Genomic DNA, 12545 nt, shown 5'->3' with positions numbered 1-12545 from the left:
TTCCATTATCCTCGTTTTGCTTTTGTTCATGTTCATCTTATACCCTCCTTTCAAGACACTGTCTATTCCGTTCAACTGCTCTTCCAAGTCCTTTGCTGTCTCTGACAGAATTACAACGTCATCGGCAAACATCTAAGTTTTTATTTCTTCTCCATGGATTTTAATGCCTACTCCGAACTTTTCTTTTGTTTCCTTTACTGCTTGCTTAATATATAGATAGAATAGCATCGACGAGAGGCTACAGCCCTGTCTCACTCCCTTCCCAACCATTGCTTCCCTTTCATGTCCCTCGACTCTTATAACTGCCATTTCTTTGTGGAATATATTTCTGGTTGTGAATGTCTGAAATTCATTTTCTTTGTTTGTGGTCATGAAGCCACAGATAAACCTCCAATCTGCTAAGTACGTCATTTCTCTATTTTTTACGTAACTTAAAATCTCATTCTTGGATTTATTTACAAGTACGAAGTTCTTAGAAGTATGAAAAATAGATGAATACTAACATTACTTAAAACAGACAAGAAACATCTAATTCCCAGTGGTGCAATAAGATCAGGTGATGATGGACTGAGAGCTACACGAAAGAAACTTTTCACCTGAGTGGTTATGCCAACTCACAGAATCACAGTTTCTGAGCAGCAGGTAATTCATATAGCTTTCATAAAACACTATTGCATGATCAGAAGGTTGGAGTTTGGTGTGAGTGTCTGCACGTCACATTACTGGTCCCATTTTCTTTCATCAGACAATGACTTCGGTGTGTTACATTGCTAACATTTTGAAACCATTTCTGGCAGCATTGACAGTGGAGGAACAGATCTACAGTTACTTCTGAAAGGATGGATCAACTGTCCATACAGCTGGCCAAACCTTGGAGCACATTCACACTATCTTCACACCAGACAGAATTGTTAGCTGAGGTTCGTCTGGTCATGGACCTAGCTGGCCACCTAGGTCACCTGATCTGTCAGTGTGCAATTACTTTGTGTGGGGAGGTCTCAAGTATAAGGTGTATCACAACAAAGTCTTCAAGAACTGCAGCAGAACATTTTGGATGAAACTGCAGTAATTCCAGCAACTTGCTGAACAGAACACAAAAGTGCCAAGAGATGAATGGTGGTCACTTTAAACATCTGCCATAGTCAGGTTAGTACTGTATCTCCTTACCTCTGCTGCGATTCTTTGTACCCTGGAACTCAGTTCTTCGAGCCACTTTTATTTTTCCCCACCCTGAGAAGCACATATCACTGTCTAAATTATACCTTCAGCATTTTAGTTAATTTTTCTCATCTTTCTCCAATTTCATTAAGGCACTCTTCCAAACTATGCAGAGCTGAACACAGGAGAAAAATAATGTGAAGAAATAACTTTAAACGTGAACATTTTAGCTTAGGTTGACTGACTCTTACGAATATCAACTGAAAATACAAATTACTATAGACAGGCATTATTAAACAATGTGACTGCTTGAAGTAATCTATAACATTAATTGATAAGAATTATTAAGAATTAATTTGTATTATTAATTGGTAAGAATTATTGGACTTCAGCACACAGTACATCTTCAATGAATTCATTCACTTGAGCAGTTCATATAAATTCATAGAGATATGGTAATGGCATGGAATTTGAAATAATAACAGTTTAAGAGTTGTGGACTCAGGTCTCCAAAAGAAGACACATTTAAATTATTATGATGGTCTTATTCTCCGATTTGGTGGCAATGGATAGTGACTATCTTTAAAAACTGAAACAACAAAATGGGCAAGTCAGTAGTAATTAGTGGCTTAGAAAATTATTGGTGAGACAGACAGTATTTTCCACAAGGAAACTATGCATCAAAACACAGGAAAGACATGCAAAAACAAAACACAAGAGGCATCATCAAATTTTATGCTTACATCTGAGTCATCCGAGCATGAACTATAGGCCAACTGCAAAAGAAAGAGAGTTTTGCTGTTTTAGAACATAAAATGCAAAATGTAAAATTTAAAGGCTGCAGACAATTAAAAATTCTGCCTTGAGATGGAAAAATCAGATTACAATATAGCCTGTTGATGCAAGAAACAGAAAATTATCATTAATGTAACATAAAAAAATTGATGTAACAAAAGGGACACTTACACTCCCCAGGTCTAAGTTTCCTGGAACTTTAAATGTGTTAATGCAGTTTTGTTGAATATTGGCATTTTAAGACCATGGCTGTGAACAAAATACAAGTTGATTCTTACAGAGGAGAAAACAGTAACCAGGACTATTAATAATGCTATTTATTTACACAGAAGCACTGTTGCCAGCTTTGAACTGACAAGTTCATCTTCAAATAGCTGTTCACAATTGCATTAGATGTTTACATTAGGTGTCAGCTGCAGGAAAAAAAGATGTGCTGCCTATTTTACTGTAAAAGTAATTAACAATAAATGATAACAACGTAACCAAATCCCTATGATAGAACAGTTTTAGTTTAAGATTTCTAACATTGAAATTCCTGCATCATTATGTTGCACTGTTGACTGCTTGCATTCAGAAAATAGTAAAAACTATATACAAGGGTATTTCAGAAAGTAAAGATACACTGTACGCCAGAGGAACAGAAGAGTTTTGGTGAGCAAGTTCGCAACACTGGTGTTAATCTTGAACCGCTAGCTTTCTCCTCGCAGTTGTTCGGCAGTTGAGCGTTGCTTCTGGTTCGAGTAGGTCGTGTTTAAAATGACTGCGCCGATTCAGAATCCCACCAAATGCGAAGTGCGCTCCATCATACGTTTTCTTCATGCAAAAGGTCAGCGACCAGCGGATATTCACAAAGAAATTATTTCTGTTTATGGGAACATTATGAATCAACAAAATGTAACAAAATGGTATTGTCATTTCTCTGAAGGTAGGACTAATGTTCATGACGAACAAAGAACAGGTCGGCCATCTGTGATCTTTGATACCCTTCTTCGGAGAACGGAGGAAGCAATTCGTGAGAATCGACGTCTCATATTGAAAGAATTGCATCAGATCATACGGGACATGTCAATGACTACTCTTTATGACGTTGTGACTGTCAAGTTAGGGTACAGGAAATTGTGTGCATGCTGGGTTCCAAAACTGTTAACGGAAAAACACAAAAAGAAAAGGATGGGCTTTGCACTCAACTTCCTCACACGCTATGCTGAAGCAGGTGACGAGTTCTTTGATCACATTGTGACGAGGCGTGGGTTTATCACCATACACCTGAATCCAAGCAACAATCAATGCAATGGCGCCATTCAAATTCACCGAAAGCCAAGAAATGCAAAACGTCAATTTCAGCAAAGAAAATCATGGCTTCTGTTTTTTGGGACAGACAAGGCATTCTTCTTTTGGAATTTATGCCTCCTGGAACGACAATTAAAGCTGCTGCATATTGCCAGACTTTGAAAAGTCTTCAAAGGGCAATTCAAAACAAACGCAGGGGAATGCTGACAAGTGGAGTCCGCTTGCTTCATGATAATGCTCGGTCTTACACAGGGCTCGTAACCAAAGCACTACTCAAACAATTCAAATGTGACGTATTGGACCATCTACCATACAGCCCGGACCTTGCGCCCACCGACTTTCACGTCTTCTGTTACCTGAAGTCACATCTTGGTGGAAAATTATTCCACAACGATGAAGAGATCAAAGATAAAGTTGAAATGTGGTTCCTACAACAGGTGGCAACCTTCTATGACTGTGGGATACAAAAGCTTGTGGACCAACTTAACAAATGTTTGGATGATCGGGATGATTATGTCGAAAAATAACAAATAATCCAGTTATGAATATAAATAATTCAGTTAATAAGATGTAACTGACAGTTTCTAAATAAATGTTCTATTTAAGGACTGTGAGCCATTATATCTTTCCTTTGCGAAATGCCCTCATAGTTTTTATTATTTTGTGAACACAAGCAGGTAACAGTGGAATGTCATGATGCGGGAATTTCAACACAAGTATGGTGTCCTTAAACTGAGACAGTTCTATCTTAGAGACTTGTTTACACTGTTAGTTAAGTTACTTTTAAATAGGCAATTTCTCATTGTTTTTTGCTGTACGGTACCATCACCCCTAGGAACTTTCACCACAAGGGAGAGAAACAGTCGCAACTAATGTAAACAACAACAAAAAATGTAATCTAAAAGTGAATGGCCATCTGGAGATGAATTTGTCAGCTCAGTACTAGTAATGGCACTATGCATGTAAATAAATAGCATTATTAATGGAGGCTGGTTGGTGTTTTCCTTTTTGCAAGATTCAACTTGTTATTAAAATTTGTTTCTCCACAAAAATGATACATGTACATCATTGACACTTGTACAGAACTTTCACTGGCAGAGAGGAAAAGGAATATGGGCAACAAGAACATAAAATGATCACAAACAATAATTCTGGGATTCAAGATACCTTCACGGGTGTTCAAACACAGGTACAGGAAAGGAACACGGAGGAAGATATAACAGGGAGTAAGAACAGCATACAATTCTGGACCATTAAAAAAGCACAAGATGTATGACAAGAACCTATACTACACTCAATATTTTTTTTAAAAACGTCAGTGCTAAAATGTGTGTGTATTTAACCCTCGGGCGGGCACACCTGTTTATAATGTGCACCAACCAAAAATAAAATGATTTTGCACGGTTCCATTTTTGTTCCACAACTGCAAAACCATATCTATTCCTTCATTGTTACTTCAGGTATCACAGTGATAAATTGTGTTCTCATATGTCCAAGTGAGCAGTAGTAATATAAAAAACAAGCAAGCTAGACGAGAGAAAATATATGATCTGTGAAAAAAAAAAAAAAAAAAAAATAATAATAATAATAATAATAATAATAATACCCTTATCACGAGCTAGCAACATAATGCCACATTGAGGCAGTTGTCGATGGGATAATTAGTGATTAAATAAGCAGCTAGCTGGGATCCGATGCAAATGGGATCTGATGCAATTGCACTGCTTAATGCTACGAGTGGGTCATTACTGTCTCTGTAACGCCTGTCCTTGGCAACAGAGTGCTATAGCGAAAATTTATTTCATTATTGTTTAATGAAACAGTGGTTTAGCTTATATTATGTAAGTTTATTTTTGTAATTTTTTAAATAAACTAGGATTAAACAGCGATTTTGATCATATATGTTTACCTTGGTAACATAAAGGAATCTATTCTACACATGTGAACAAAGTGCGCCGCACGCCCGTTCGTGTTATGAAAAATGGCACGCCTGTTTGAGGGTTAATTACCGCTTTAAACAGTGCTATGAGTATGACAACAGCTCATCATACAGTATAAGTGCAGATTCAAATTAATGATATCAATATAATGGAAGGAAACATTCCACGTGGGAAAAATTATATATAAAAACAAAGATGAGGTGACTTACCGAACAAAAGCGCTGGCAGGTCGATAGACACACAAACAAACACAAACATACACACAAAATTCGAGCTTTCGCAACAAACTGTTGCCTCATCAGGAAAGAGGGAAGGAGAGGGGAAGACGAAAGGAAGTGGGTTTTAAGGGAGAGGGTAAGGAGTCATTCCAATCCCGGGAGCGGAAAGACTTACCTTAGGGGGAAAAAAGGACAGGTATACACTCGCACACACGCACATATCCATCCACACATGCCATGGTATGTGTGGATGGATATGTGCGTGTGTGCAAGTGTATACCTGTCCTTTTTTCCCCCTAAGGTAAGTCTTTCCGCTCCCGGGATTGGAATGACTCCTTACCCTCTCCCTTAAAACCCACTTCCTTTCGTCTTCCCCTCTCCTTCCCTCTTTCCTGATGAGGCAACAGTTTGTTGCGAAAGCTTGAATTTTGTGTGTATGTTTGTGTTTGTTTGTGTGTCTATCGACCTGCCAGCGCTTTTGTTCGGTAAGTCACCTCATCTTTGTTTTTATATATAGTATAAGTGTAGATAAATAGATAAACACATAACCAACAAGTTAAACTCTAAATTGTGCTGCAACAAAACCATTTCCAAATTTAAAGAGTAAGTAACATTTTTAAAAGTCTATTTCACTTCCCCCTCAGAAAAGTGATTCTTAACTGTCTTTCGTTATCATACACATTTTGGTTTATAATTATAGGCCTATGCACCCTCATTTATACTGTTCTCTGAGCAACCTCCCCTCTGCCCTCTTTCCGCCCCACTCTGTAACTTGTATGCAATACACAATTAGCCTTGCCTGGAACTGAGCAAGTGTTGTCTGCAGTTATATTTCTACCCTCTTCCCTTGCTTTTCCACACTATTCCCAGGCCATACCCCTACCTTTCCTTTGCCTATACTATGTTCCTTGCATGCTCTCTTTTCATTATAAAATCAAAACACTTTCTCAAATTCTAAACTTACGTACCCCATCTGGTTGGAATATTTTTGTCAATTCACTACTAAAATCTATTACCAAAATCCTTTAGCCAGATATAACATACAAAATCATACATCAATGAAAGTAATCATTTTTTGATAATTCTTTAGATAAAAAATCTACTCACTAAGCAGCATCAGCAGAAAATACACGTGAAAGTTATGGAAATGTGTAAGCATTCAAGGGGAAGTGAGAGAGATGAAGGAACTCTTCTCAGTTGCTAAATCTTGCCACACTTTTTCTTTCATCCCTCTTCCTTCCCCTTCACAACTCCAGCCAGAAGAAGGAGCCACTGGCTCCAATAGCTTGCACATTTCCTTAACTTTCATGTGTTTTCTGCTGCCGTTGCTATGTGATTACATTTTTATCTCTCATGTTACGTTACACAAAAACATGTTTCTTAAAACATCTCACTTTACTTTTTGCAGAATAAAAAGGTTTTACTTAGTGATTGTTTTTCAATGGAGCAAAAACCAATGGTACAACACAGGTGACAAGAACTTAAAAGTGAATTAAATTTTTATGACACCGTCTGTCAACAGAATTTTATATGTACTTACTCAGACAAAGATATAAGGATGACGGTGTTACTGAAACATTACTTGTTAGGCATTTTGAGGACTGGTACATAAGTCTACATGTCCTTCATTGAGTGCAGTTGTATATTTTAACAGTAATATTTTATCTTAGAACGATTTTACATAACATGAAATATCTTACAGAAAAATAAATTCAACAATATGAAATAAGAAAGATTGCTATTCATCACACAGAGGCGGCACCCAGGAACATTTAAAGTATGTTTAAAAGTAGACTAAGCAATCAGACGAAGTCCTTCTTTAGTGTATAAACACACACACACACACACACACACACACACACACACACACACACACACACACTTGTCCACCTGAGAAGAAGAACTTTATCCATTAGCTTAATTTACTTTTAAATGTAGCTGGTTGCCGCCCAGTGCTTCCTCTACATGGTGAGTAGAAATCTGTTCTATTTCATACTGTTGTTATTCCACCCTGGATTCTCGATTTGAAAAATAAATTCATTAGAGCCACAAGCACCAGTTTTACACACATTGAAGGATGGATGGTAAAAATAACATAAGATTAAAAGAACCACATGTTTATACAGAACAACACAGTTAGTAAGAGTGTGATGTCAAAATGGAGGACAATAAGTAACTATAGAACAAAATTTATATTTATTATCATTTAAAGGCAGAAGAAACTTCAAAGAAAAAAAAAATGGTAACTCCAGCTCTACTTGAAATGGTTTGAGAACCTTAATGAATGCAAACTGTAGTAGATTGTCTTTCGCAAATAACCGACTAAATACAATGAACTACTGTTGAACTATGGTATATTTGAGAATGATGTTTTTTTCACTTGTTTCTAGGTATTAATTTCACTGAAGTGAAGCACTTAGTTGTGTTCTGACTGTAAGCTCTGACAAAATATCCAGTCCTATGCGTGAAGCCTTTCAATTTGTCGTGTTCAAAACTGTGTAAACTACTTTCATTTCAGAATGACGACTCCCTGCCTAGAACCAACAAATGCACCAATGTAAATCTCTCCAATAAATGGATTCTTTTGATATAATAACATTAATCCAACAAAGTACACCAGATGGTAGATGCTCCTTGATATTACATACCATGTGACTAAGAGAGAGAGAAAGATCAAAGCCATAGGGAGGGCCCTACAAAACAAAAGTAACGAAACACCTTTACTCAAAAATATGGTAAGACACAGTAACCAACCATCACTGGATTTTTTTTAAGTTACCAAAAGTAACGGACTAATACTTTCAAACAACTCATCGATTAAATGCAAACTAAAAATGAAAAAGTCAAAAGGAATTACAAGATGACGGAGGGTATACTGTGTATTTTCGTTTGTTGAGTGCCACAAAAATGTATTTTCTGCTATAGTATTGGCTGTGATCAGCATTTGCACTTTATATAATTTTAGGGGTAGTACCCTCAATCAAATAATGATTCACCCAAATTTCAGCGTATAACAATGTGAATAAAACAATGGAAAACCCAAGATGGAATGTAACAGTATTATGAACTCTGGCTTCAGCTGCCAGAAATTGTGGTCATGTGTGTGTGATGTGTGTGCACGTGTGTTGTCTGCATTCAATGTTTCATTTTATAGCACAAAAACAACTAGGGTCATAACATGCCCACGTCAGAACTGTAGAGCATGAAGACAAAAAAGGAGTTAAAAGAGACTACATGTAGAGCCCAAGTGACGAAAGGTAAGACAACTAAAAACAGGTACTTGAAGAGAGGTCCATAAAATATGCCACAGAGAAACAGATGACCTGAACTGAAGATTAAATGTGCTTCACCATATTGCTACGACAAATAAAAGTAAAACACATTCGACATCCCATGCGTTGTTTGTTAAAATGGCCAATAACTTAGACAGCAAACATAACTTGGAACATAAGTGGTTAAAAGAAGGGCAATCTGTCAGGAAATGGAAAACCATCAAAGGATGAGGGCAATGAGCACAAAGTGCTACGGAAGCAACACTTAACAAATGGCGATGGCTAAAAAGACAGTACCCAAGACGCAACCTAGCTAAAATGATCTCATGGTGAGAGGGCTCAGAGGAGGTCTTCCAAGCTGCTGGGAGAGGTTACATTTCCTGGAGCTTGTTCCCAGGAAGGGAGCACCAGTAGTGACGCACAAGACGACAGCACGTGCTGGCAGATGGCAACACAGAGATCATCAGATGGAATGAAAGAACTAGCGGGCTGAGCTACCTGAACTGCAGCCTCGGCAGCAGCGTCAGCAGCCTCGTTTCCCATCAGACCGACGTGACCAGGACCCCACATAAACATCACAGTAGCTCCACCAAGAGTGAGCAAATGGCAGTTTTCCAAGACCCGTTGCACTAAGGGATGGACGATGCATAGCACACAGAGGCTCTGAAGGGCACATAGAGTTAGAGTAGATGACACAATTGTGCAATTGAAAAGCCTGTGCCTCCGGATGTACTGCATGGCCCGATACAAGATGAAGACCTCTGCTGTAAATACTGAACAGTGCTCCAGAAGCCAACACTGAAAAATGTTGGTGCCAATTATGAAGACATAGGTAACACTATGGTCATTCTGAGAGCCATCTGTGTACACAAACGTACTATTATGAAGTTCCGTGTGAAGGTCATGAAAATTATGGCAATAGAGCAAGGCTGGAGTAGCGTCCTTAGGAAGCGAGTGAAGGCCAAGGCAAACACCGGCCTCCGTATGAAGCCATGGTGATGATAGGTTCAGACCCATCAGGAAAGTGGTAGGTAGTGTGAAGTTAAGCTGCTGGAGCAAGAGCCGAAAGTGAAATCCAGGAGGTAACAGAGAAGAGGGATGCAGCCCATACTGGTGATCAAAGGAATCATCAAAGAAGGAGGCATAGGATGGGAGGCCAGGCATGGCAGACAAACGGCATGTTTACCTACTGAGGAGGAAGTCATGGCAGTATGCCAGCGGTAGTTCAGTAGCTTCTGCATACAGACACTCAACTGGGCTAGTGTAAAAGGTGCCAGTGGCCAAATGGATGTCATGATGATGGATTGCATTGAGGCAGCATAAGATGGACAGATATGCAAATGCATAAAAGAAACACCCATAGTCTAGTTTCGAACAGACAAGCACAGGAACAAACGGAGGAGGGTGGTCCTATCTGTTCCCCAGGAAGTACTACTGAGGGCATGTAGGACACTGAGGGCCATGTACAGCGGGGGGCTAGGTAAGACATATGGGAGGACCAAGAAAGTTTCCTATTGAGCATCTACAAAACTTAAGGATGAGACAGATAATGTAACATACATATTAACAACTCGATGGAAATGACTTTGCAGAAGTATATTGACAGAAATCTCATAGCAGCGCAGAGAGAGCTGGACTTCACAGGGCACAGATTCATCATGGCTATAGCACCAAATGGAGCTCACCCTGCAACATGAGGCACTGGAAGGAATAGGGGAAAAATGTGTGTCAATCAGTGAGCAGTTATGGTGAACTATGGTGGTGCTCTTTACTTTATTACAACATGGCCTGGAGACAACATTTGGATGAATTTCCACGGGGAAGGATCACCAGGAAAATGGAAGGGGAATGAAGCATGACAAATGTAGGGAAGAAGTTTGGTACTGCTCACAGCACTGTTTTACATGCACGGGGAGTGTTCCAAACCACAAACACTGCTGCCCAAATAAGAGGTGGTGGTAGACCACATTCAGTTAAAGCACCAGATGACAGTTAATTGTGCAGCAGGCAAGAAGGGACCCACATCAAACAGTGGATGCAATTGCAACCATATTTAAGACAATTACAAGGCATGCAGTCTCACACTCCACAATGGCATGGCGATTGCATGGGGGTGGTCTGTCTGCCAAATGACCAATACATTCTTATGTTGACAGTCACAGATTGGTGGCACCATTTGAGATGCTGCCAAGAGTATAGGGTTGGACCAATATGGAATTCTTGTCAGATGAGAGCAGCCTCAGTCCGAGCAGTAATTCTGGATGCACTCTCATGTGGTGAGAGGTGGGAACACGTAATGCACCCAGGAACATTGGCAAACATGATCGTTTTGGTGGTTCAGGTGTTATGGTGTGGTAGGCTTAATGTTGCATTGGCACAATGACCTCCAAAAGTTTCAACACAGTATACTCACTGGTCAGTGTTATTGTGACACTGTATTCCCCTCGGGGTTCAATCAGTCCTGACTTCATTTTTATGGGTGACAATGCACGACTACATCAAACAATGCACATGGAGGAGCTCTTGGAACAAGAGGATATTTGACCTATGGATTTGCTTGCCTGTTTCCCGAACTTAAATCCCATCGAGCACTTGCGGGCTGCATTGGGAGCGGAGAGTGCAGCATATCCAAACACACCAAAATCATCCACCAGGTGTCAATTGCACTGGTGGAGGAATGGAATGCCCTGCCTTAAGAACTCTTAACCAACCTCATGGCCAGCATGAGAGCATGCTGTACAGCATGCAGTGCTGTCCGTGGTAATCACACACCCTACTAGGAACCATCTCCCACCTTTTTTAATGCCCAGGGGACCATCATAAATTGTGGTGAATTTGAATAAATGTGTCAGTTCTGTTCATCTAATTGCGAACTCCTTTCAGTTGTCTTCTGTGCTATACTGTAGCAGTTCTTTCAACGTATGGTCCAAGCTTCACTAAGCTATGCTACTTGGCAGTGATAAATCAAGTGAACACCACTTTTGTCCATTTTTGAACACGAGTGCATTTTTTAGTAAATCACGATTTGTGATTTAGCTAGTATAGCATATGTCATAACTAATGTGTCATGTTACACTTAGTTTTCCATTTCAACATAAATGTATATTGTCTACATTTATTGTTTATTAATGCTATTTTTAAGTTTGTCAGCAACTTAAAAAAAACTTACAAGTTGTAATACTTTTATATGTCTGTTTTATGTGTAACCTACAATAAAAGATATAATACTTTTAGCTTGATAGATCCAGAAATTAAAAGAGAATCTGCGAGCTTATTTCAGTCACTTGGTTACTATTCTGTAAAACATTGCACCAGCTACAATGTGGCCATACTGTGGATGATGTTCTCGAATATGCATTAGTTGATCTTTGTAAGCAGCTGGAAATCATCATGACTACTATCAAATAATTGGAAGCTGCTGTGAGCGGGTGTGTTGGGAGGGCTCCTGAGAGTACCCATGGCACATAAGTACTATATGCTCCTGTGGATCCTGTCATCTCTACAGGAAGTGGGATATCTATCATTACTCATCCACTTGACTGTGAGAGGTGTGTCAGCGATAGGGCTAAGTGCCCTGTATAGCAGATCTGTGGTGCCAGGGAACAGGGAGACCTCAGGGTGTTGTACTCATTCCCTGACCAACAAATTCAAGGTGCTGTCTTCCACCAGAACTTAAACTGATTCAGTGAGACTTACGTCACCTCTTGGGAAACCTGCTGTGCCTTCAGTTAAGATGTGGTGGTTGCAAATATGTAGGGTCTTTAAATGAAACAACAAGTTTGCTGTTACTAGTCACTGTCCATTTATCTCCACACCTACTTTACTATTTACCACAAATATTTAGTTATGTTACCATGACAGCTGCCAAGAGT

General features: G+C 39.3%; 1 protein-coding gene across 2 annotated transcripts in view; it reads right to left on the bottom strand.

Moving 5' to 3' along the window:
* The window catches only part of LOC124613085 (F-actin-monooxygenase Mical), a 555995-nt gene that overhangs the window by 90322 nt on the left and 453128 nt on the right, over nt 1–12545 (bottom strand). For both annotated transcript variants that reach the window (XM_047141672.1, XM_047141673.1), the window contains one exon: nt 1902–1934. In XM_047141672.1, the coding sequence (XP_046997628.1) occupies nt 1902–1934 (33 nt within the window). The remainder of the gene's footprint in view (nt 1–1901; nt 1935–12545) is intronic.

The sequence above is a fragment of the Schistocerca americana genome, chromosome 4, assembly GCF_021461395.2.
Source record: "Schistocerca americana isolate TAMUIC-IGC-003095 chromosome 4, iqSchAmer2.1, whole genome shotgun sequence".
Taxonomy (NCBI): Eukaryota; Metazoa; Arthropoda; class Insecta; order Orthoptera; family Acrididae; genus Schistocerca; species Schistocerca americana.
Note: the sequence above shows the minus strand (reverse complement) of the source record. Positions and strands in the feature narration are given on the sequence as shown.